Source organism: Macaca thibetana, chromosome 14, assembly GCF_024542745.1.
Source record: "Macaca thibetana thibetana isolate TM-01 chromosome 14, ASM2454274v1, whole genome shotgun sequence".
Lineage (NCBI taxonomy): Eukaryota > Metazoa > Chordata > Mammalia > Primates > Cercopithecidae > Macaca > Macaca thibetana.
This window is the reverse complement of record NC_065591.1, coordinates 7,536,336-7,563,648: the sequence shown is the minus strand read 5'-3', so window position 1 is coordinate 7,563,648 and position 27,313 is coordinate 7,536,336. Positions and strand designations below refer to the sequence as shown.

Here is a 27,313-nt window from a genome sequence, read left to right as displayed (position 1 = left end):
TTCAAGGAAAAAAATAGTCTTTTATATTCACTTATTTATGATTTCTGGTGCTCTTCATTTCTTCCTGTATAGCTGGGTTTCTATCTTCAGCCTGAAGAAAATCCTTTAGCAAATCTTCTAGCAACAGATTATTTCATCTTCTCTCTTAAAATGCCTTTACCTTAACCTCATTTTAAAGGATATTGCACTGGAATATCTGGCTTGATAGTTTTCTCCTTTTTAACATTTTGAAAGATATTGTCAATTGTCTTCTGTGCTTTATTTATTTATTTATTTATTTATATATTTTTGGAGACAGGGTCTCACTCTCTCACCCAGGCTGGAGTACAGTGGTGCAATCTCGGCTCACTGCAACCTCTGCCTCCCGGGTTCAAGCCATTCTTGTGCCTCAGCCTCCCGAGTAGCACTGGGATTACAGACATGCACCACCACACTTGGCTAATTTTTGTATTTTTAGTAGAGACAGGGTTTTGCCATGTTGACCAGGCTGGTCTTGTACTCATGGCCTCAAGCGATCCACCTACTTTGGCCTCCTGAAGTGCTGGGATTATAGGCGTGAGCCACCGCGCCTGGACCTGGCCTTTATTATTTATGGTAAGAAGTCAGCTGTGATTCATATTATCCCTCCACTGTATATAATGTGTGCTTTTCCTCTGGCTTCTTTCAATATCTTTGGTTTTTATCGTTTTGACTATTCTATACCTAGATGTGATTTTCTTCGCATTTATCCTCCTTGGGGTTTGCTGAGCTTTTCACATCTTAATATTTTTCGGCCGGGCGCAGTGGCTCAAGCCTGTAATCCCAGCACTTTGGGAGGCCGAGACGGGCGGATCACGAGGTCAGGATATCGAGACTATCCTGGCTAATATGGTGAAACCCCGTCTCTACTAAAAAAATAAAAAAAGGCCGGGCGCGGTGGCTCAAGCCTGTAATCCCAGCACTTTGGGAGGCCGAGACGGGCGGATCACGAGGTCAGGAGATTGAGACCATCCTGGCTAACACGGTGAAACCCCGTCTCTACTAAAAAATACAAAAAACTAGCCGGGCGAGGTGGCGGGCGCCTGTAGTCCCAGCTACTCGGGAGGCTGAGGCAGGAGAATGGCGTAAACCCGGGAGGCGGAGCTTGCAGTGAGCTGAGATCCGGCCACTGCACTCCAGCCTGGGCGACAGAGCGAGACTCCGTCTCAAAAAAAAAAAATATATATATATATATATATTTTCTTTTTTCATGAAATTTTAGGGAATTTTAGGCCGGGCGCGGTGGCTCAAGCCTGTAATCCTAGCACTTTGGGAGGCCGAGACGGGCGGATCACGAGGTCAGGAGATCGAGACCATCCTGGCTAACACGGTGAAACCCCGTCTCTACTAAAAAATACAAAAAAAACTAGCCGGGCGCGGTGGCGGGCGCCTGTAGTCCCGGCTACTCGGGAGGCTGAGGCAGGAGAATGGCATGAACCCGGGAGGCGGAGCTTGCAGTGAGCCGAGATCGCGCCACTGCACTCCAACCTGGGCGACTAAGCGAGACTCTGTCTCAAAAAAAAAAAAAAAAAAAAAAAAAAAGAAATTTTAGGGAATTTTGTCCATGGTTTCTCGATGTTTTTCTTGTCCTTTTCTCATTTTATTCTCCTTTCCTCCTTCTAGGACTCCCATTACACATATTTTAGACTGGCTGATATTTTCCTACAGGTTTCTAAGACTTTATTCATTTTTCTTCAGTCTTTTTTTCTTTATTCTCCAGATTGGATAGTTTTTGTTATTTGTCTTCAGTGATTTTGCTGACTCTTCTGTCACCTCTAATCTGCTATTAAACCTATCCAGTGAATTCTTCATTTCAATGATTTAACTTTTCAGTTATAGAATTTCTTTTTGGTTCTTTTTGTATAGCGTTAATTTATCTGCTGACATTTCCTCTCAGTTCACTCATTAAGGCTGCCTTTTAAGCCTTTGAACATATTTATAATAGATTCTTTAAAGTCTTTCCTAAATGTAATATCTGTACCATATCAGGTTCTGTTTCTTTTCTTTTTTCAGAGACGGGGTCTCACTCTGTCAGCAGGCTGAAAAGTGCAGTGGCACAGTCATAGCTCCTGCAGCCTACAACTCTTGGGCTCAAGTGATCCTTCCACCTCAGCCTCTTGAGTAGCTAGGACCACAGGCATGTACCACCGCACCCAGCTAATTTTTAATTTTTTTTGTAGAGACAAGAGTCTTGCCATGTTGCCTAGCTAGTCTCAAATTCCTGGCCTCAAGCGATCCTCCTGCCTTGGCCCCCCAAGTGCTAGGATTATAGGCATGAACCTGGCCCTCAGGTTCTGTTTCTATTAGTTGCTTTTTTTTCCCCCTTGACTGTGGGTTATCATTTCCTATTTCTTTGCATATTTAGTAAATTTTTTATACTGGACAATATGATCATAGTCTATATTATGTTATCTATCTCTGGAGAGTATTAATTTTTGTTCTAGTAGGCTATGCACCTTGACCTTGTGCAGGCTTGTTTTTATGCATTTTAAAGGGTAGGTTTGTAGAAAGCCAATGTATTTTTCAAACTCTTCTAATTTGATACCATTTAGCCTCCAAACTCTGTCTCCTCTGTGGATTTTGTCAAGGCATGGCCTTAGACTTTTTTTGGGTGGGTCTAGAGCAGACTTTCATCTACAGTATGGTTTTCATTACTAGAGCATTATCTGTGGGGCATGTCAGCTAGACACTAGCAGTTTTAACAAGGTCTCCCCATTTCTAGCTACGCCTGAAGGCCAACATTTTTCAGCACTGGAAAATCTTGCTAGTATCTTGTGACATTCTCAACTCCATAGCACCTGCTCTTTGGGGAATCATATGTAGTCTCACTCTCTGCATGGATAGTCCAGACCTTGGCCAAGGACTCATGGGGAGCTCGTACACATACTTTAGTACCCGACTCTGCAGCTCCCTCTTCTCCAGTGCCCTGCCCTGCAGATTCCAGGTACTTTCACAACTCCAAAATCGATTCTCTGCCTCCTCAGCTTAGTGGGACCACTGTCCTCTGCTTGGGTTCCATGTTCCGGTTCTGTAGATAGGAAAATTTCCCCAGGCAGACACCCAGGGCAATCACAGGACTAACCTGGTGACTTTCCCTTCTCTCAAGGGATTGTAACCTTGTGCTGTCTGTTGTCCAGTGCCTGAAAACAATTGTCTCATATATTTTATCCAGTTTTATAGTAGTTTTTGGTTTGAGGGCTCATTTGGTTATTTCATTAATGCTGGGAGGAGAAACCCCAGTACGTGGTTTTGCTATGTGTTCGTAATGTCATCTGATTGAAAATTTTCTATCTATTTCATCTTTAACAGTTGAAGACCTATGTGAAGAGGTAGCTTGATACTGATAATAATCTCTCATTCTTTCTCCTTGTCCCCACATGATCTCAGCAAAAACGTAAACTCATGTTTAAATGGACATGGTGGTTTGTTTAGTGGTTATTTGAGTGAGGAATTGTAGTTGGTAAACATTTTAAGTCTCTCATTTTGTAATGGTAGTTTGGCTGTCTTAAAAGTTCACATTTGGCTGGGTGAGGTGGCTCATGCCTATAATCCCAGCACTCTGGGAGGCTGAGGCAGGAAGATCTCTCGAGACCAGCCTGGGCAACATAGTGAGACCCTGTATCTACAAAAAATTACAAAAATTTCCCTAAGCAGTTTAATATAAAGAAAAAAAATTAGCTGGGCATTGTGTACACCTGTAGTTGTAGTGAGGCGGCAGGCTGAGGCAGGAGGATCCTTTGATCCCAGGAGTTGGGGGCTGCAGTGAGCTATGATCACACCACTGCACATAGCCTGGGCCACAGAACATGATCCTGTCTTGGATAGACAGATAGATGATTGATTGATTGATTGATACATAGATAGATAGATAGATAGATAGATAGATAGATAGATAGATAAAGTAAAAGAGTCCAGATTCAAAGTTACTTCAGATCTTTGAAGATAGTACTGGATTATCTTCTGGCATTTAGCATTGCTAACTCATGGGGTGTTTTTGCTATTTAATTTTTTTTTTTGGTAGCTTGTAGGGTTTTCTGCGTATCCTTGTTATTTTGGATTTCATTGCGATGTGTTAACTATGTAGCTTTTTAAATTTTTGCTTTTGCCTTGTTTTTTAGAAATTTATCATGCTTGAAGTTTGGTAAGATTGTTCAAATAGCACTTATATCTGTCTTTGTTTTATATTTCTCAGTCATTACTTCTTCTGGATCTATTTTTAATATCTCTTGCCTTTTCTTCTTTTAATTGATATAAAATTCATATAAACACAACCATTTTAAAGTATACAATTTAGTGGTTTTTAGTATATTTTTGGCGTTGTATAACTAATATTTTTTTTTGGCAGGGTCTCACTCTGTCACCCAGGTAGGAGTGCAGTGGCTTGATTATGGTTCACTGCAGCCTTGACCTCCTGGGCTGAGTTAATCCTCCCACTTCAGCCCTCCGAATAGTTGGGACTAGAGCTGTGCACCACCACACCTAGTTAATTTTTTGGTATTTTTTATAGAGATGGGGTTTCACCACATTGGCCAGCGTAGTCTCAAACTGCTGGGCTCAAGTGATCCTCCCGCCTTGGCCTCCCAAAGTGCTGGGACTATAGGCATCAGCCACTGCTTCTTGCCTGTATAACTATTATCACTATCCAATTCCAGTACATTTTCATTCTGAAAAAGAAACCGTGTACTCATTAGCAGTCACTCTGCTTACTTTCATTCTCTATGCCTTGGCAAACACTAATCTACTTTCTGTCTCGTCGATTTGCTTATTTTGGACATCTCATATAAATGGAATCATACAATATGTAGCATTTTGTGTGTGGGTTCTTTAAGTATTATGTTTTCAAGGTTTATCCATGTTGTTTCATGTCACAGTACTTCATTTCTTTTTATGGCTGAATACTCCCCATTTGGTTAAGCCATTCATCATTTGATGGACATTTGGGTTGTTTCTACTTTTAGCTATTATGAGTAATCTTGCTATGAGCATTCATGTACTAACTTTTCTTTTAAATTTGCTCTTTTACTGTGTCCAATCTAGCCATCCATACAGTTTTAATTTCAAATACTGAATCTTTAATTTCTAAGATTTCCTTTCTCTTTTTCTTTTCTTTTCTTCTTTTCTTTTTTTTTTTTTTTTGAGAGTCTTGCTCTGTTACCCAGGCTGGAGTGCAATGGCGCAATCTCAGCTCACTGCAACCTCCACCTCCCAGGTTCTAGCAATGCTCCTGCCTCAGCCTCCCAAGAAGCTGGGATTACAGGTGCCTGCCACCATGCCTGGCTATTTTAAAAATATTTTTAGTAGAGACGGAGTTTCACCATGTTGTCCAGGCGGGTCTCGAACTCCTGACCTCAGGTAATCCACCAGCCTCGGCCTCTCAAAGTGCTGGAATTACAGGCAAGAGCCACCGTGCCTGGCCAATTTCTAAGATTTCCTTTTTTTTTTTTTTGAGACAGAGTCTTGATCTGTCACCCAGGCTGGGGTGCAGTGGCACAATCTCAGCTCACTGCAAGCTCCGCCTCCTGGGTTCACGCCATTCTTCTGCCCCCACCTCCTGAGTAGCTGGGATTACAGGCACCCGCCAGTAGTCCCTAAGATCCGGATCTTAGGCGGATCACCTAGAGGCATGGTGGTGCATGCCTCTAATCCCAGCTACTTGGGTGGCTGAGGCATAAGCATATCTTGAACCCAGGAGGTAGATGTTGCAGTGAGCCGAGATAGCACCATTGCACTCCAGCCTGGGTGACAGTGTAAGACTCTGACTCAAAAAAAAAAAAAAAGTTCATGCCTGAGAGTCATTCTTGAATTTTTCAGCCTTCAGCTCTAAGTTAGTTCATGTACTAGACTTGTGTTTATTACATAATGAGTTGATTAATTAAAAAATACAAGAATATCAGAACTATCAATTCTGAAGCTTTCAGGCATTAAACATGACCTTGTGGAAATTAACAGAAAATAAAAATTGATTTAGCAAATGTAAAATATTGAAAAGATGAGGTTAAATGTCCTAATCTCATAAAGTAATTCTAAATGTTCAAGCAATTTGCTGATGCATAGCCATTTCCAGTCATATTTTAAATCTTGTAGATAATCTTTTCATTAGAGAAAAGCCTTCTTGTCTCACCAGTTTAATAAACAAATCCAGAAATCCTGGTTCTTACCCACACTACTTGTTTGACTTTGTTGCCATTTCTTCTCACACAGAAATACAGTCCATACTGCCCGGAATCTCTGCAAAGCTGACTTGGACTTCAGAGGAAGGCAGCTATCCTCAGGACATGACAGGGGTAACACCCTTCCAGATGACTTTTGAGGCAGGTTTTGTTGTGGTCTTATAAATTACTAATGATTTTATTCTTATTTTTCTGCAAACCTAATAACAGGAAAGAAAAGCCTAGGTCCCTCAAAGTTCCAAGCTGAAATGAAATAAGGCATTGGTTCCCAAACTTGCCTGTGTGGACATTAGATCACCTAGGAACTCCCAAAATACTGTGGTCTGTGTCCCACTCTGAGTGATTGTGATTTAATTGGTCTGGGTGTTGTACTTATTAGTCTTCTTGGGCTGCGATAACAAAATACCACAGAATAGATGGCTTAAGCAATAGAGATTTATTTTCTCACAGTTCTGGAGGCTAGACGTCCAAGATCAAGGTGCTGTCAGGGCTGGCTTCTGGTGAGGCCTCTTTTCCTGGCTTGTAGACTACTGCCTTGTTACTGTGTCCTTACATGGCTTTTTTTCTGCGTGTGCATGAAAAGAAAGAGATCTCTAATGTCTCTTATTTTTATTGAAATTTTTTTTGGTAGAGATGTGGTCTTGCTATGTCGCACAGGCTGGAGTGCAGTGGCTATTCACAGGTACAGTCATCGCACACTACAGACTTGAAGTCCTGAGCTTAAGTGATCTTCCTGCCTCAGCCTGCGAAGTAACTGGTAGCTGGGACTACAGGTGGGAACTACTGGCACCTGGCTCTGGTGTATCTTTTTATAAGGACACCAGTCCTATTAAGACCTGGGGTCAGGGCCCTACCCTTATGGCCTCATTTAATCTTAATAACCTCCTGAGGGCCCTACCTTCAAACACAGTCACTTTGAGGGTTAGGACTTCAGCATATGGATTTTGAGGGACACAATTCCGTCCATAACAGGTATGGCCTAGGCTTTGGAACATTTTTTAGATCCCAGGTGATTCCTTTTTTTTTTTTTTTTTGAGACGGAGTCTCGCTCTGTCGCCCAGGCTGGAGTGCAGTGGCCGGATCTCAGCTCACTGCAAGCTCCGCCTCCTGGGTTCACGCCATTCTCCTGCCTCAGCCTCCTGAGTAGCTGGGACTACAGGCGCCCGCCACCTCGCCCGGCTAGTTTTTTGTATTTTTTAGTAGAGATGGGGTTTCACCGTGTTAGCCAGGATGGTCTCGATCTCCTGACCTCGTGATCCACCCATCTCGGCCTCCCAAAGTGCTGGGATTACAGGCTAGAGCCACCGCGCCCGGCTGATCCCAGGTGATTCCTAACATGCAGATGAATTTGAGAACCACTGAAATAAGCCTTTATTTGAATTTGGATCTCCTGATAAAGAAAATAAAAAGTGACTCCCGGTGCAGATCCTACTTGGATACATTTTTATTAGTTTGGTTTAGAGATCTCTTTATTGACTTATTTGTAGTCCAGATTTATGAGGGTGATAATTCACTCTCCATTCCCTTTAACAGTTCTCTCATCTCCTATTTTCTTTCCTTGGAGTTGGTGGAGACATAACGAATTAGAGTGCTATAAACATTCTCCTAGAAGCCCTTGGGCAACCTTTCTCCATGTTTGAATAATGATATGCTCATTCTGAAAGGAATGGGTATGGTATCAGGACAACAGATATCCCTAGCTGTGCCTTATCTTCTTTAGGAGAATGGAGGGTAAACAATCTGGAGCAATTAATGATTAGTCAGCTCTGAAACTATTCATGTCAAGTAGCAATAAAATGGTGATTCCAGTGAACCAAAAAGGGCAATTCTAGGAAATGAGGTTCTGTGTTTCAGTCAGCCTGAACAAGCAGTAATTTGTATACATAACATTTAGATACATTGTTTAAGCATCCTGACAAGTCTATGAAGTGGGTTGGATGAGGATTATCACCCCATTTTACAGATCAGAAAGTTGAGATTCAAAGAACTTGACTGACTCTCCCAGTGTCATACAACAGTTAAGTGGCAGAATTAGAACTTGAACCAAAGTCTGACTCATATAGATCAGGGCTATTTCAATATTTACTTATTCATCCAGACACGTGTGTTTGTTCAAGTCAGCGTCAGTGAGCTAGATACTATCTGTAGGTACATTGTCTTAAGATATGTTACTTGATCCCAAGAAACTTGGAATATAAATAGAAAGATCAAGAAGTAAACACATAATTACAATACGGTGTGATTCCCAGGATGGATGATAGAAGTGAGCCCTGAATGCTATGTTAGCATGGAGGAAGGGCACCTAATCCGTGGGAAGAGGTTGAAGTCTGGAGGTCTTGACGAGACTGAAAAATGGATTTGCTGGCTGTAGGAGATTCTGACACTTGAAAGAATAGGAAGTTGTTATCAGAGTGATAAAGTTTCTCTTATTTTTTTTTTCTTTATTGCAAAAGTAGTGTTTCCCTCAGAAAAATCAAAGCATGATCAAAACAGACATTTAGAATATGCATAATTTGGCCTTTCAAGGCAGCCATTATTAATACCTTGGTATACATCTTTTCACAATAGAGTGGGGCATTTTAATTTAAGATTTTCAGAATGGAACAGTTCCAAGCCATGGCCATGGAAATAGGTGGCTGGGAATGAGTGGAGGTCAAGGTCATTATTGTTGAAGAGGTCAGGGAACTGCGAGACTAAGTTATTGCTTAGGCTGGTTATCTGCTTGGATATGGATGTCAGTCAAGATGATGACAGCATTTAGCGTACAGAGGAAAATTGTGAGCTTAGTGACCAGGAGTCAGCTGGTGATGGAGATGAAAAGTAAAAGAATAGTATAGTCAAATAGCATTAGCCTCAAGGGAACAAGGATTTCCTCATGGATTTCTTCCATTATATCTCATTGTTTTTGGTACTGTGCAGCTATGTAAACAATATTTGAATGAAGAGAATGGGAAGAGATAAATGGGAGATTGTAAAAGATTTCATCATGGACCCCTCAATTGAGGAGAAAGGTTAAGTAACAAGGTTCACAGCAAAGACTAACAGAGATATCCATGGAAAAGCTATAATAAATGATCCATTCATTTGGGCCTGCGAGGAAAGTTAATTGCAAGGAAGACTGAGGAAGAAATTTCTTCATTTAGGAGAAATATTGGGTTTTGTGTTTATGCCCACAGCTAGTCTTACATCTTGGGGTTCATTAGGCTGGGTAACATGTCCCTCCAAAAGCAATCTGATTTTATAAGATCTTCTTGACAGCTTTATCAAGTTTAATATTTATTTTTGTAATAATACTAAGTGATCAAGTGAATGGAGTATACATATATACATACAAACACATATATGCACAAACATATCTATATATTTATACATCTGTACTTCTGTGTGTATGTATCTAAGGTAAGATAGGAAGAGACAGACTTTCTTCTAGAAAGTAATATAAGGACTCATGACTGTGTAAGTTCATATTTAAAAGCATACTTCTATATTCTGTCATATAATTAGACATATTTAAAGGTGAAGGCTAAAACCATATGATTCAATAGTGGTTTCTGTTGTGCAGGGCTGGCAGCATCTATTTTTTTCATAACAGTAAATAAGTAAGTTCACTGCTTCTGTAGGTATGTCAGGCTGGGGTACTGGGTCTCTAACACCCAACACCCAACACCCAACTGTAAAAGACTTTGTCGTCTCTCTCTTCCTCTCTCTAATAATTCTTTTTTTTTTCTTTTTTGAGACGGAGTCTTGCTCTGTCGCCCAGGCTGGAGTACAGTGGCGTGATCTCAGCTCACTGCAAGCTCCACCTCCTGGGTTCACGCCATTCTCCTGCCTCAACCTCCCGAGTAGCTGGGACTACAGGTGCTTGCCACCATGCCCAGCTAATTTTTCATATTTTTAGTAGAGATGGGCTGTGTTAGCCAGGATGGTCTCGATCTCCTGACCTCGTGATCTGCCTGCCTCAGTTCCTAAAGTGTACATCTTTAGGATTACAGGCATGAGCCACCACGCCTGGCCTCCTCTCTCTAATAATTCTATAAGTGGATCTTAAAAGGGGCCTCTAACCCCTTTTAAGGGGTTAGTTGTGTTGTATTAACTATCCTCTCTGACCTGACATTAGTCACTTTATCCTAAGTCTGGGTTAGGTGTCAGTCCTTCTGCTGTATTCCTTTAGCACCTCATTTATCTAAATTTCAAATTGTCATCTAAATTAGTCTGTCTCATCTACTGAACTGTGAACTCTTCTGATTCTGAGATTGTCTTATTTATTTTTATAAGCCCAGGTACATAATAAGACACATTAATATTTTATGAGAGAGTAAATGCATATATTGGATAGTCATACATAAGCATTGCTTGTCAGGCTCTATAAAAAATATTGATGGATTATATATTACCCTATTCAGATAGCTACCTGTATACACAGAAAATGAACATTTTTGGAGAGGCAGCACTGTGTTAGAATGTGGACTTTGGAGTTAGTCAGCTCTAGTTATGAATCCCAGTGCTGCCACTTAACTAGCTGTGTGTGACCTTGGACAAATTAATTAGCTTATTGAGTCTCATTATCCTCTTCTATAAAATGGAATTATTTCTTACTTACATAGAAACTGCTTGACATGTAGCAAGTATTCAGTAAATATCATCATTATTCATTGTAGCCTCTCTCCAGTAGTTGCTCAAGGAACTTTCACTTCGGTTGTCTTACTGTTAGATATAATTAGCCCTCTCTATGATACGCCCTATAATCACCAAGGTTACAAAGCTTTGAAACTGTTCCAAGAAGTTGTTTTGGAAGTGGTAAGTACAGAAAACGCTTTAAAGACTATTGCTTTTTGGTTTAAACATTTTATACTAAAATTTCAAAAATGAAGGATGTGACTATGATATGTATACAGACTGCAGTTATTATTTAATTACCACTGTTTACATGCCTGAATAATCCTAGATGTGTTTACAGAATTTTCTAATAATCCCCTATCGATTTTGGTAATAATTTTTTTTTTTTTTTGAGATGGAATCTCACTTTGTCACCCAGGCTGGAGTGCAGTGGCATGATCTCAGCTCACTGCAACCTCCATCCCAGGTTCAAGCGATTCTTGTGTCTTAGCCTCCCAAGTAGCTGGGATTACAGGCGCGTGCCATCATACTTGGCTAATTTTTTTGTATTTTTTTAGTAGAGATTGGGTTTTACCATGTTGGCCAGGCTGATCTTGAACTCCTGACCTCAAGTGATCTGCCCACTTCAGCATCCCAAAGTGCTGGGATTACAGGCATGAGCCACTGTACCCAGCCCATTTTTGTAATAATTTTTTCAAATACTTTTTCAATTTTTTTTTTTTTTTTTTTTCAGACAGAGTCTTGCTGTCACCTAGCCTGGAGTGCAGTGGTGTGATCTCAGCTCACTGCAACCTCCACCTTCCAGGTTCAAGCAGTTCTTTGCCTCAGCCTCCCGAGTAGCTGGGATCACAGGCGCCTGCCACCACTCCAGGCTAATTTTTGTATTTTTAGTAGAGATGGAATTTCACCATCTTGGCCAGCCCTGGCCTTGAACTCCTGACCTGAGGATTACAGGTGTGAGCCACTGCACCTGGCCCAATTTTTTCTATTTTTAAATCCCAACCTATTGCCACAGTTTTTTACTTCTTTTTCAGTGTACTTATAAAAAACATTAAAAAGCCAGGTGCAGTGGCTTATGTCTGTAATTCTAGAGCTTTGGGAGGCCAAGGTGGGAGGACTGCTTGAGGCCAAGAGTTTGAGACCAGCCTGGGCAACATAATGAGACCCTGTCTCTGCAGAAAATTAAAAAATAAAAATTAGCCAGGTGTGGTGGTACACACTTGTAGTCCTAGCTACTTGGGAGGCTGAGGTGGGAGGGTCGCTGGAGCCCAGGAGTTCGAGGTTACAGTGAGCTATGATCATGCCACTGCATTCCAGCCTGAGTGACAAAGCGAGACCTTATTTCTAAAAAAAAAAAAAAAAAAAAAAAAAAGTAATAAATAAAATAAAAATATTATAATAGCTTATCCTTCTATATTTGTGTGTTTCTTCTTTTTGTGTTACCAAATTTTGACATCTGGAACCTTTTTTTTTTTTTTTTTTTTAAATATATACCTAGTACATGGCTCTGTATTCTCTGAGCCAACAATAAAAGCCTACTGATTTCTGATTGTATTTCTTCTTTCACTTTTTTGGACTTCTACATTTTCTAGGAGACTGTTTCTAACTTTGGTTTTAGGAACACTACAATAGCGAGTCAGTATAGGTAAGTGGTTAATGCTAAAGATTTAGAGCCAAATTGACCTGGCTAATCTTGGACAAGCTGTTTAACCTTTTTGAGACTGTTTTGTAAAACGTTTATTTTTTTTCCTTCATTTTAAAAAATCCAGATCCTGCACAATCTTTTATTTATAAAATTTGGGTACCTAATAGAGTTTTTGTAAAGGTTAAATGAGATAATATAAATAAGATACCTTAGCACCATTCCTGCAGTAGAGTCTTCACCTAGTGGTAAATCTTATATTTGTAGGGAAGTGTTTGTAGTATATTGGCAAGAACATGGGCAATTGGTATTAGAAAGACTTAAGGTCACTCAAAAAACAAAAAAGAAAGACTTACAGTCAAGTTCTGGCTGTACCACTGAACAGCTAAGTGACCTTAGGCATGTTGTTTAACTTTACTGAGCCTCTTAAAAAAAATCTACAAAGAAGGGGCCGGGCATGGTGGCTCACGTCTGTAATCCCAGCACTTTGGGAGGCCGAGGTGGGCAGATCACCTGAGGTCAGGAGTTCGAGACCAGCTGGCCAACATGGTGAAACCCCATCTCTACTGAAAATACAAAAAATCAGCCAGGCATGGTGGTGCGCACCTGTAGTCCCACCTACTCAGGAGGCTGAGGCAGGAGAATCGCTTGAACCCGAGAGGCAGAGGTTGCAGTGAGCCGAGATCATGCCACTGTACTCCAGCCTGGGCAACAAGAGCAAGACTCCATCTCAAAAAAAAAAAAAAAATCTATGAAGAAGAGATTGTAATACCTACCTTTCAGGATTATTGTGAGGTAGTATATATATAACAACTGTACAATACTTGTCAGATAGTAGGTATTCAATGAGTGATATCTATTATTATTACCATGTATAATATACAGTTTTTTTTTTTTTTTTTTTTTTTGGAGACGGAGTCTAGCTCTGTCACCCAGGCTGGAGTGCAGGGGCACCATTTTGGTTCACTGCAACCTCCACTTCCCAGGTTCAAGCAGTTCTCCTGCCTTAGCGTCCTGAGTAGCTGGAATTGCAGGCGCATGCCACCGTGCCTGGCTAATTTTTGTATTTTTAGTAGAGATGGGGTTTCACCATGTTGGCCAGGTTGGTCTCGAACTGACCTCAGGTGATTCGCCCACCTCCGCCTCCCAAAGTGCTGGGATTAAGGCATGAGCCAACATGCCCAGCCTATACTTTCAAATATATGGATCCTTAAAACAGTTCTGTGAGGTCAAAGGGGTAGGTTTTATCCCTGTTTTGCAGATCTACAATGAGGTCCAGAGCAGTGATTTTTTTTTTCCATGAGCATTTAATTTTTTTTTATTTTACAGAACCAGTACTAAAACACAGGTCTTCTGACTTTTGAGCTTTTTGCTCTACAACTTTTCCATATAAATAAATGTTTGGATTAATGGATTGATGTCAAAAATAGGTTCCTTTTAGTGTTTGCTCCTTTGACTCCACTCAGATTCTTTTTTAAAAATTTCTTTCTAAAAAAGCATAACTCAGATTCTTAATACAGATTGTTCCAAAGCACATTAGGATGGTGGAGTTATTCTTATCAACTTCAGTCTGAATTACTTTTAAATTTGTCCCCAAAGGTGGTTTTGACATTATGAATTTTACTCTGATCTTTGTTCTTGTGTCTCCTGAAGTTCCATGTAACAGATACTCTAACCCAAGAAGTGATAGCTCTTTAGATTTTCTTTTGCATACAATTCTCATTCCCAAAGATGTCTCCCTTTGGTTGCCCAAAAAGCTTTCTGAGGTATAGTTACTTTTAGAAGAGAAAAAAAACCATAATTTAATTCATTTGTGCTCTTGAGATTGTGTATGTGTGGTAGGTGTTTTTGTTGTATTATTACAGGTTGATGAAAAGCCCAGAACCTTGATGACAGATTGTCTGGTTATAAAGCATTTTTTACGTAAAATCATCATGGTGCACCCTAAGGTAAGCTGTTGCTTTGTACAATAATGATTCTCTTGTTTAAGTCATTGTTTTCCAGAGACCTTTATTGTGTAGGACATGGACAGATATGATTGGTTCTTTTTCTTTCTTTTTTTTTTTTTTTTTTTTTTTTTTTGAGACGGAGTCTTGCTCTGTCGCCCAGGCTGGAGTGCAGTGGCGCGATCTCGGCTCACTGCAAGCTCCGCCTCCCGGGTTCACGCCATTCTCCTGCCTCAGCCTCCCGAGTAGCTGGGACTATAGGCGCCCACAACCGCGCCCGGCTAATTTTTTGTATTTTTAGTAGAGACGGGGTTTCACCGTGGTCTCGATCTCCTGACCTTGTGATCCGCCCGCCTCGGCCTCCCAAAGTGCTGGGATTACAGGCGTGAGCCACCGCGCCCGGCCGGTTCTTTTTCTTTCAATGAAGATGATTAAAACACTTAAAATTTGAGGTCATGGTGGCTCATACCTGTAATACCAACACTTTGGGAGGCCAAGGCGGGAGGATTGCTTGAGTCCAGGAGTTTACGACCAGCCAAGGCAACATGGTGAGACTCTGTCTCTACAAAAAAAAATTTTTTTAATTAGCCAACTGTGGTAGTGAGCTCCTGTAATTCCAGTTCCTCAGTAGAGTGAGGTGAGAGGATTGCTTGAGCCCAGGAGGTTGAGTCTGCAGTGAGCCATGATTGTGCCACTGCCCTCCGGCATAGGTGACAGAGTGAGACCCTGTCTTGGGGGGAAAAAAAAAAAAAGACAACTTTCAACTTTCAATATTGAATTGATTTGGTTTCTATGTCCTTAAGACAGTTTTATTTATTTATTTATTTTTATTTTTTATTTTTAGAGAGACAAGGTCTCACTATGTGGCCCAGGCTAGTCTCTAACTCCCGGGCTTAAACAATCCTACTTTGGTCTCCCAATATGCTGGGATTACAGGTGTGAGGCACCACATCTGGCCCAAGGCAATCTTTTTTTTTTTTTTGAGAGACAGAATCTCACTCTTGCCTAGTGAGTGGCGTGATCTTGGCTCACTGCAACCTCTGCCTCTCAGATTCAAGCCATTCTCCTGCCTCCGCCTTCCTAGTAGCTGAGATTACAGGTGTGCACCACCATGCCTGGCTAATTTTTGTATTTTTAGTAGAGATGGGGTTTCATTTTGTTGGCCAGGCTGGTCTCAAACTCCTGACCTCAGGTGATCTACCCACCTCGGCCTCCCAAAGTGCTGGAATTACAGGTGTGAGCCACACCACACCCGGCCAAGGCAATCTTAATGATGGTTATGTGTTATAGCTGAGAAACCTCTGGATAGAGAGAGCTTTGTTTTGGGTTATTTTCAGTTTTTGGTTTTTTTTTTTTAATTGCCTTATTGTATCACTTTAGATACCTCTTCCCTCCTCTGTGCTTTGTTTTTTGTTAAACCTAGATAATAAACCTTGCTGTTTATCTCCTTTTCTAAAATGACTATAAGAACAAATAAGGATTTTTTTTTTTTTTTTCCCCTGAGACAGGGTTCTGCTCTGTCACCCATGCTGGAGTGCAGTGGCTTGATCTTGGTTCACTGCAGCCTCCACCTCCCAGGTTCAAGTGATTCTCCTGCCTCAGCTCCCTGAGTGGCTGGGATTACAGGTGTGCACCACCACACCTAGCTAATTTTTGTATTTTTAGTAGAGATGGGGTTTCGCCATGTTGGCCAAGCTGATCTTGAACTCCTAGCCTCAAGTGATCCACCTGTCTCAGACTCCCAAAATGCTGGGATTATAGGTGTAAGCCATCATGCCTGGCCAAGAAATTTTGATAGAATATCAAAAGTAAGACCCTGTCTCAAAAAATTTTTAAAAAAAAAAGCTAACTGTATTCCATCGTGTATATACCACATTTTCTTTATCAACAGAAACACAAATACTTTATGATTTCACTTATATGTGGAATCTGAAAAAATCAAATTCATAGTAGAGAATAGAATGGTGGTTACCAGAGACTGGGAGTGGGTCAAGGAAGGAAACAGGGAGTTGTTAGTTAAAGGGTACAAAGTCTCAGTTAGACAGGAGGAATAAGTTTTTAGAATCTTATTTCACAGGGGGGTGACTATAGTCAATAATAATATATTATGTATTTCAAAATAGCTGACAGTAAATTTCAAATGTCTCACCACAAAAAATGCTAGTAAGTTATGTGATAGATGTTAATCTACTTGATTTAATCATTCCACATTGTATACATATATCAAAACACCACACTGTACCCTATGAATGTATACAGTTATAGTTTATCAATTAAAAGTAATACTAATTTAAAAATTTTTAAACTTATCCTTTTTCTTTAGGGATTAGATATGGAAGTTTTTAATCTGTATCTTAGCTCATGTTAAATCTCACACTTAATTTATTGTTTTGCAGATCAGATTTAATTTCAGTATAAAGGTAAATGGAATCCTCTCCACAGAGATCTTTGGGTAAGTTCTTAGGTCTATGGCTTAAGATGATGCTGTGGCTCTGCAGTTTTTCTCAGCTATTATTGTCCTATTTCCAAAAGATTCACAGTTTGATATCTTGACCCAAAGTCACCTTGAAACTAATTTTCTGACACCCCCACATTTTATTATTTTAGTAGATTCATCCCTGTCTCTAGAGGGGGTAAACTTAAATATTACCATTTTCCCCTTGGTTAATTAGTTACTGAATTCTAGTAATCACTGGGGTGGTAGTAGTCATGGGCCAAAATTTGTGTGAAACAAATTGATTTTAGAATATTTGAGAGATGGCTTAGCTTTGCTTTGCTTTGCAGGGTAGAGAATGAACCCACTTTGAACCTTGGGAATGGAATTGCTCTTGTGGTCGACTCTCAGCATTATGTGAGGTGAAGGTGTAAAGCCTTGTTGTCCCTCTGCATATTTTACTCTCCTCTCTTGAGTATGAATGTGGGTAGAAATTGGAAATTGTCTCACTTGTCATTTATAAGTGCCAGGTGTCAGCTTCTCTATAAGAAAAGCAGAAGTAAAACTTTTTTTTAATGTTGAAAACTGCTGTTTTAAGTTATTTATGTACTTGAATCTATTCTAAATGACCTGAAGACATGTGCCTTCTTCTCTCCAGGCCTTATTTTCTTCTGTAAATGAAACGAAACAGACCCTGCTAGTTCCAATCCCATTTGGGCATGAGAAGAGAAGACTGAATTTAAAACTTTACTTGAATTCTTGGCTAGAGAGATAGTATGAATACAAAGGAATTCATTGTACATTATTTTTTGTGCATCAGCATTTTGCATAGGTTTGGAAATCATCTCTCTGTCCATCTCCATCTTCTTCAGACTCCAAGAAAGTAAATCTGGTCAGGCACAGGCTCATGCCTGTAATCCCAGCACTTTGGGAGGCTGATGTGGATGGATCACTTGAGGTCAAGAGTTTGAGACCAGCCTGGCCAAAATGGCAAAACCCCGTCTCTGCTAAAATTACAAAAATTAGCTGGGCGTGGTAGCACATGCCTGTAATCCCAGCTACTTGGGAGGCCAAAGCATGAGAATCGCTTGAACTCGGGAGGCGGAGGTTGCAGTGAGCCGAGATCACGCCACTGCACTCCAGTGACAGAGCAAGACTCCATCTCAAAAAATAGTAATAATAAAAAATGTAAAAAATCCATGGAGGAGGTGGTAAACAATATGGAACACACAGAGCCCTTCTGTCTTGCCTTCCTGTGCCATTTAACTACCACAGAATCCAAAGCGAAAATGAATTATATCAAGAAAAGACCTAACATATGCTTAAGTCCAATTAATTTATTCTTTCTTTTTTTGAGACAGGGTCTCACTCTGTTCAACCCAGATGCCATCATAGCTCACTGCAGCCTCGAATTCCTGGGCTCATTTTCCCACCTCAGCCTCCCGAGTAGCTAGTAGCTAGGACCACAGAAATATGCTACCATATGCTGCTAATTTTTTTTTTTTTTTTGGAACGGAGTCTCACTCTGTCACCCAGGCTGGAGTGCAGATCTCGGCTCACTGCAACCTCCACCTCCTGGGTTCAAGTGATTCTCCTGCCTCAGCCTCCTGAGTAGCTGGAACTACAGGCGCACGTGACCATGCCCGGCTAATTTTTTTGTACTTTTAGTAGAGATGGGGTTTCACCATGTTGGCCAAGATGGTCTTGATCTCCTGACCTCGTGATCCACCCACCTCGGCCTCCCAAAGTGCTAAGATTACAGGCGTGAGCCACTGCGCCCAGCCCATATGCTGCTAATAAAAAAATTTTTTTTTGTAGAGATGAGGGTGTTGCCTAGGCTGGTCTCAAACTCCTGGACTCAAGCAATCATCCTGCCTTGGCCTTTCAAAGAGCTGGGATTACAGATGTGAGCCACTGTGTCCAGCCCTAATTTAGTCTTTATTCATAAGTTTCTGCCTCTTATGTGCCCAGAGGCAACACTAGTAGTCAGAGTCTCTTAAGGCTTAAAGAGACTGCCCTTGGTTTTTAGTCTGTTTTCTTATTCTCACCCAAAATTACACCTCAGATGAGAACATTTTTGTCATTTAATATACAGGTGATAATTTTCCCACCCCATATCTTTCTTTAGTGATCCTCTAATACTAAACAATCCTTACAGGTAGCAGCTTATCATCATAGTTGTACTGACAGAAGTTTAAGCCTCTGAGCCAATTTTTGTAGATGTGTTTCCTTGGATGACCTGATTAGAGATAAAGGAAAAGGGTCATTAATATTTCCTCTCTTTTAATTAATTAATTCATTCTTAATCAGCTCTCTCAGGTTGACTATTTTCTCTCTGTTTAGAAAAGAGCTATTGGAAAGTAACAAAATTTTACTAGATTCTTTCTAGGAGAGAAAGATGGCCTGATTTTTTTCTCATTGTTACTATCAAACAGCAACCTTAGACCTCTTCAGCGGAAGGTGTAGCATGTATGAGAGCAGACTTCTAAGTATCATGGGGCCAGTTTTAGGCCATTTGTGATTCATGGACCCCCTCACACAATGCTGACCTTTGAATGAATTTGAAAATTTGCCCAGAACCAAAGATTAATTTTAGTGGAGGAAATATACTTGAGAATAAGTAACAGGCTGGTCATGATGTCTCACACCTGTAGTCCCAGCACTATGGGAGGCCAAGGCAGAAAGATTGCTTGAGGCCAGGAGTTTGAGACCAGCCTAGTAAACATAGTAAGACCCCATCTCTAATAAAATAAAATAATAATATTTATTTTTCGAGACAAAGTCTTACTGTGTCACTCAGGCTGGAGTACAGTGGCGCATTATCAGCTCACTGCGACCTCTGCTTCCCAGGTTCAAATGATTCTCTTGCCTCAGCCTCCTGAGTACCTGGGATTACAGGCATGCACCATCACGCCCAGCTATTGTATCTTTAGTAGAGAGGGAGTTTCACCATGTTGGCCAGGTGGGTCTTGAACTCCTGACCTCAAGTGATCCATCCGCCTCAGCTTCCCAAAGTGCTAGGATTACAGGCGTAAGCCACCATACCGGGTCTAAAATGCTTTTTAAAAGAGAAACTAAGAAGCATCCATTAGTGGCAGCAAAAGCAGGAGCCATGATACCATCTCTGAAATGCCAATTTTTGTATTATTTCCATTGCTGTGATTCCCTGAGTGAGACATGAGTTATTTATTCCAACAAAACTGATATGGCACGTTATATGGTTATACATATGCTAGAGGTTATAAAAATAATTTTGAACGTTCTTTTAAATAATTTCTTAAGAGGAAAAAACGTTAAATTTGACTTGTCTGTTTTCTGACAGTAGACCAAATTTTGGTACAATTGAATCACACTGCAGCAGAATTCACCCTGTGCTAGGACATCCAGTAATACTTTTCATCCCTGAAGACGTGGCTGGCATGGACTTGTTGGGAGAACTGATACTGACTCCAGCAGCTGCACTGTGCCCCAGCCCAAAGGTTTCTTCCAACCAGCTTAACAGGATTTATTCAGTTTCCATATCCTTTTGATGAAAAGTTCCATCCAATTATCTTTAGAATGGGTTTTTATATCCCAGTTTAGGAAAGCCTTTAGTATGTGAATTCTGCATCTACAAATATGTATGATTTGTGTAAAAACATATAATCTAATGTGAAAGCCAAGCTTGAAAATTTTGCCAGGGAACTGAAAACTGTAAAATGTGACACATGCCATGCATTTTTCATACAATCCAATATGACTGAAGCCTGAAATGAATGGTGCACGAGGAAGAGATGGGGCTAGAAAAGTAGTCTGGAGTTGAATATGGTTGATCTTGAGTGCCATACTAAGGATTGTGAACTTTATTCTCTGTACAGTAAGAAACCATTGAATGTGGCCGGGTGCAGTGGCTCACGCCTGTAATCCCAGCACTTTGGGAGGCCAAGGCAGGTGGATCATGAGGTCAGGAGATCAAGACCATCCTGACTAACGCAGTGAAACCCCGTCTCTACTAAAAATACAAAAAATTAGCCGGGCGTAGTGGCGGGTGCCTGTAGTCCCAGCTACTCAGGAGGCTGAGGCAGGAGAATGGTGTGAATCAGGGAGGCGGAGCCGAGATTGCGCCACTGCATTCCAGCCTGGGTGACAGAGCGAGACTCCATCTCAAAACAAAACAAAACAAAACAAAAACAAAAACCATCGAATGTTTTGGGAGAAGTCTTTAGCAGCATTATAGAGTATGGATAAGAGGCAGAAGTTAGTAATACTAAGTAAATAAGTAAGTGAACTCGATTAAAAATCATGAGTGCTTGACGACTGGGTGCAGTGGCTTACACCTGTAATCCCAGCACTTTGGCAGGCTGAGGTGGGCGGGTCACTTGAGGTCAGGGGTTTGAGACCAGCCTGGCCAATATGGTGAAATCCTGTTTCTACTAAATATACAAAAATTAGGCCGGGTGTGATGGCTCACGCCTGTAATCCAAGCACTTTGGGAAGCTGAGGCGGATGGATCACAAGGGCAGGAGTTCGAGACCAGCCTGGCCAACATGGTGAAACCCCATCTCAGTAAATAAAAAAATTACCTGGGCGTGGTGGCAGGCACCTGCAATCCCAGCTACTCGGGAGGCTGAGGCAGGATAATCACTTGAACCCAGGAGGCAAAGGTTGCAGTGAGCCGAGATTGCGGCCACTGCATTCCAGCATGGGCAACAGAGTGAGATTCCATCTCAAAAAAAAAAAAAAAAAAAAAAGTAGCCAGGCATGGTGGTGCATGCCTGTAGTCCCATCTACTTGGGAGGCTGAGGCAGGAGAATCACTTGAACCTGGGAGGTGGAGGCTGCAGCGAGCCAAGAACACGACACTGCACTCCAGCCTGGGTGACAGAGCAAGACTGCCTCAGAAAGAAAAAAAAAGAAAGAAAAGAAAAGATAATAATAATAATAATGAGTGCTTGAATCTAAAGTGTGGTAGGCTTGGAAAGGCCAGACTTACTACCTGAATTAATCAACAAAATGTGGTAACCAGTTCATTATTAAGGTAGGAAGAGATTGGGGGCAGGGAACATCTAAGGTTGATATCAGATTTCTATGTCTAGAATAGGCAAATACAGAGAGACAGAAAGTTGATGGAGGGGCTTTTTTTTTTTTTTTTTTGTGGTCTGCAGACAAGGTCTGGCTCTGTTGCCCAGGCTGGAGTGCAGTGACACAATCTCGGCTCACTGCAACCTCTGCTTCCCGAACTCAAACCATCCTCCCACCTCAGCCTCCTAGAGATCACAGGCATGTGCTACCATGCCCAGCTAATTTTTGCATTTTTGGTAGAGACAGAGTTTCACCATGTTGCCCAGGCTGGTCTCAAACTCCTGGACTCAAGCAATCCACCAGCCTCGGCCTCCCAAAGTGGTGGGATTACAGGCATGAGCCACTGTGCTCGGCCTGGAGGGGCTTCTTTTCAGAGTAATGAAAATGTTCTAAAATTGATGGTGGTGGTGATTGCACAACTCTTTGAATATTCTAAAATCCATTTTATTACACATTTAAAATGAGTGAATTGTATGGTATGTGAATTATATCTCAATAAAGCTATTAAAAATATTTCCACAGATGGCTGGGCGCGGTGGCTCACGCCTGTAATCCCAGCACTTTGGGAGGCCGACATGGGCGGATCACGAGGTCAGGAGATCGAGACCATCCTGGCTAACACAGTGAAACCCCATCTCTACTAAAAAATACAAAAAACTAGCCGGGCGAGGTGGCGGGCGCCTGTACTCCCAGCTACTTGGGAGGCTGAGGCCGGAGAATGGCGTGAACCCGGGAGCTGCAGCTTGCAGTGAGCTGAGATCCGGCCACTGCACTCCAGCCTGGGCGACAGAGTGAGACTCCGTCTCAAAAAAACAAAAAACAAAACAAAACAAAACAAAATTTCCACAGATAACTGACAGAGTAATGATACTTTCAGCAAGATAAAAAAAATTAATAGCAGATTTGGGGGATAAAGATGAGTTTGACATTAAACATGTTGAGTTTATGGTGCCTCAAGATATCCTTTGAACATAGTAAGGAGCTATATAGGAATTTGGTCTGGATCTTGGAAATGGTCAGATTTAGAGATACAGAATTTTAGAGTCTCAGTTTCCTCCATAGGTAAGAGTCGTGTAGTCCTGTGTTTAGAGCATGGCACAGTAGGGTAAATGTTGGATTCACTACCTTTTTTTTTTTTTTTTTTGAGACGGAGTTTCGCTCAGTTGCCCAGGCTGGAGTGTGGTGGCGCCATCTCAGCTCACTGCAAACTCCGCCTCCCAGGTTCACACCATTCTCCTGCCTCAGCCTCCCTAGTAGCTGGGACTACAGGCGCCTGCTGCCACGCCTGGCTAATTTTTTGTATTTTTAGTAGAGACGGGGTTTCACCGTGTTAGCCAGGAAGGTCTCGATCTCCTGACCTCGTGATCCGCCCTTCTTGGCCTCCCAAAGTGCTGGGATTACAGGCGTGAGCCACCGCACCCGGCCTGGATTCACTACTAATTAGCTGTGTGACTGTAGGTAACTTACTTAACCAGCCTAAGCCTTTTCTTCCTCTGCTTTAAAATGAGGATGATACTTATAAGTTTAGTTTCCCTTGCAAAAATTGGTTTTCTGTTCTTTTGGGGTTTGTTTGCTTGTTAGAATTAAGTATAATAATCCATGTGAATGAAGCTCCTAGCATATAACAAGTACTCAATAATATTAATAATTGTTATTGTCATATGACTGAAGCTGTAGGAGTAAATGAAGTTATAGAAAAGTATAAACAGTGAGAGGCCGGGCGCGGTGGCTCACGCCTGTAATCCCAGCACTTTGGGAGGCCGAGGCGGGCGGATCACAAGGTCAGGAGATCGAGACCACGGTGAAACCCCGTCTCTACTAAAAATACAAAAAATTAGCCGGGCGCGGTTGTGGGTGCCTGTAGTCCCAGCTACTCGGGAGGCTGAGGCAGGAGAATGGCGTGAACCCGGGAGGCGGAGCTTGCAGTGAGCCGAGATAGCGCCACTGCACTCCAGCCTGGGCAACAGAGCCAGACTCCGTCTCAAAAAAAAAAAAAAAAAAAAAAACAGTGAGAACAGGCTGGACGTGGTGGCTCACGCCTGTAATCCCAGCACTTTGGGAGGCTGAAGATGGCAGAGCACTTGAGGTCAGGAGTTTGAGACCAGCATGGCCAGCATGGCAAAACCCTGTCTGTATTAAAAATACAAAAATTAGCCAGGCATGGTGGTGCATGACTGTAGTCCCAGCTACTTGGGAGACTGAGACAGGAGAATTACTTGAACCTGGGAGGCACAGGTTGCAGTGAGCTAATATCACGCCACTGCACTCCAGCCTGGGCGGCAGAGTAAGACTCTGTTTCAAAAAAAAAAAAAAAAAAAAAAGAACAGAAGAGGCGTGGTATGATAGATGTCAGCTGTCTGATGTTGCATGTCAGATATCAAAAGATACCATAGTATCTTTTAGGGAGGAGGAGGGAGCAGGATGGTGATGAAGACTATGCTTGGACATTTTCTATTTTAAAACATGCTTTTTCTTTATATCTAGATAGTACAGAAGAGTATAAAATAAATAAGTTTCTTTTTCCTCCTCATTCCATTGTCTAGAAGGAATAAGACAGACAAATTTTTTTGTCCTCTTGGGGAAAATTTAACAGATAGATATTAGGTAGTGATAAGTGCAGTGGAGATAAATAGAACAAAGTAATAGAGAGTGATGGAGATGTTATGTTAAATATGGTCAGTGAAGCCTCTAAGGAGAGTGTTTTAAAAAAGAGAGAGAGCTAGCTATGAAAATTCTGGTGAGATTTTACTTTCTGAAAGTGGCAAACTTGATAATTTAGACCAACCTTCTCACTGAAGGCAAAGGCTGGATGAAATATTAAAACATCATAAAAGCAGGCCGGGTATGGTGGCTCACGCCTGTAATCCCAGCACTTTGGGAGGCCAAGGTGGGTGGATCACCTGAGGTCAGGAGTTTGAGACCAGCCTGACCAACGTGGAGAAACCCTGTCTCTCCTAAAAATACAAAATTAACCAGGCATGGTGGTGCATGCCTGTAATCCCAGCTACTCAGGAGACTTGAGGCAGGAGAATCTCTTGAACCTGGGAGGTGGTGGTTGCGGTGAGCCGGGATTGCGCCATTGCACCGCAGCCTGGGCAACAAAAGCGAAACTCCATCTCAAAAAACAAACAAAAAAAATCATAAAAGCATCAAAGAGCTAGTGAAGAGGAGTTTCTGTGCCATGATTTAGGAGAGGTTTGAATTACAGAGAGCTGAGCCTAGCATTGGAGGATGCTTTTGCCCTGGAGTAGTTTGCCAATTCAAGCAAGCAGTTGAGAGGCTAAGATGTATTAATACTTCCAAATCAATGCAGGACAAGAAGGCCAAAGAATCCAGGACCTGCTGAGCTTGGGAGTGCTGCTAAAAACACCTCTTGCCTTGGGCAAGGGATAACTAGAAGGCTATATTTTAAGGAGTAAGGTCAACCTGAAATAAATCACTCTTCACATGGACTGTATATACTTTTTGGTCACCTAGGCAGGCCAGAAAATCTTAAACTTTTAAATTGGATTAGGATGATTTTAGATTTGTTAGTTCTAGATGTCTTATAGAAGCAAACAAAAATTTCTAGAGGAAAATAACTGCATCCTGTGCTCCCAGTTATTTAACACTTTTTCAAATAGTGTCTCATGGTGCATATGCACACACACATGCACAGTCACGAATAATCAGGTGTAAGAAAGGACAAGATAGCAAAAACAAAGTCACAGAAACACCCACTGGGACTCCAGATACTGGTGATATCAGACATTGACTTTAAAAAGTTATGCTTAGCTGGGTGTAGTGGTTCACACCTGTAATCTCAGCACTTTGGGAGGCTAAGGCAGGAGGATTGCTTGAGCCTGCAAGTTCGATATCAGCCTGGGAAACACAGTGAGACCCCCATCTCTAGACAAGTTAGCTGGGCATGGATGGTGCATGCCTGTGGTCCCAGCTACTCAGGAGGCTGAAGTGGGAAGATTGCTTGAGCACAGGAGGTCAAGACTGCAGTGAGCCATGATCACACCACTGCCCTTCAGCCTGGGTGACGTGAGACCTGTTTCAAAAAAAATAAAATGAAAAATTATGCTTACTATGTTTATGAAAATGAAAGCAAGTTTGAAAAATTTTACTAGGAAACAAACTGTAAAATATGAAATAACTTTTAACAAGAACAAAACAGAAATTGTGGAATCAAGAAATATAATAACCAATGTTGAATAAAATTCGGTACACAGGTTTAACAGCAGATTAAGTACAACTTAAGTGAATTTGTAAACTAAAAGCTAAAGATTAGCAAGAACTTAGCAAAAATAAAGCAAAGAGACAAGTCATGGAAAATACAGAAGAAAGGGGTTAACAGAGTAAAGAGTAAAACTGTCTAATGGGTATTTAATTGATGTCCAAAAAGAGAAGAGAGAAGAGAAAATGGGGCAGAAACAATATTTAAAGAGTTAATGACTGAAACAACTGAGACAGATTTAACAACAGAATAATCAAGCAGTATAAATAAAAAAGATTTATACACCTAAAGAGATGAAAAACAGAGAAAATCTTAAAATCAGTCAGGAGGACAAATCATCTTTAAAAGATGAACAAATTAGCAGTTGACTTCCCCATTCCAACAGAAGGTGTTAGACTAATAGTGTTAATGTCCTGAAATAAAACCATTACCAACCTAGAATTTCATATCCAATCCAAATATTCCTCAACATAAAAGGTAATAAACTTACCTGTATATTATGCTAAAATTATAATCCATGTAACAAGAAGAATTAATTCAACAGACTTTAGAACATGGTGTTTTGACTATACATTCTTAGCAGGATATACTCTAAGGATGAAATGGAAGTCCAAAGACCTCTTAAAATTTATTCAGTGGCATGATTGTTAGGAATAATATTGGTATTTTATATTGGAATTATTGTATACATACTTATGATAAAAAATTATGTTAACAATGTTAGGAACCAAAATTTTTAGCATCATATGGAAGAATGTGAGTGTAAATTCAGAGAAATAGCGATTTTTTTTAAAGGCGTCTTGCTCTGTTGCCCAGGCTAAAGTGCAGTGGTGCGATCATAGCTCACTGCAACTTCGAACTTCTGGGGTTAAGCAGTCCTCCTACCTCAGCCTCTCCTGAGTAGCTGGGACTACAGGCATGCACCATCATGCCTGGCTAATTTATTTTTATTTTAATTTTTTTGTAGAGACAGGGTCTCACCCCCGAGTTTCCAAATTTAATGAAAACTATAAACCTTCAGATTCATGATCAATGAAGCCTAAGTGTAAGAAATATGAAGAAAATTATACTAAGTCACATCACAATCAAAGTATTTGAAGCCAGTAATAAAATATTTTAAAAGCAGCTGGAGATAAAAAAGACACATTATGTGTACAGCAACAAAATAATTATGGCAGATTTCTCACTGGACACAATGTTAACT

General features: G+C 41.1%; 1 protein-coding gene across 1 annotated transcript in view; it reads left to right on the top strand.

Annotated features, from left to right (window-relative positions):
• C14H11orf80 (chromosome 14 C11orf80 homolog) overlaps positions 1-27,313 on the top strand; it is a 104,128-nt gene that overhangs the window by 39,910 nt on the left and 36,905 nt on the right. The window contains exons 4-8 of the mRNA XM_050756836.1: positions 6,220-6,329; positions 14,313-14,396; positions 16,790-16,845; positions 17,178-17,249; positions 20,150-20,345. Of these exons, the coding sequence (XP_050612793.1) occupies positions 6,220-6,329; positions 14,313-14,396; positions 16,790-16,845; positions 17,178-17,249; positions 20,150-20,345 (518 nt within the window). The remainder of the gene's footprint in view (positions 1-6,219; positions 6,330-14,312; positions 14,397-16,789; positions 16,846-17,177; positions 17,250-20,149; positions 20,346-27,313) is intronic.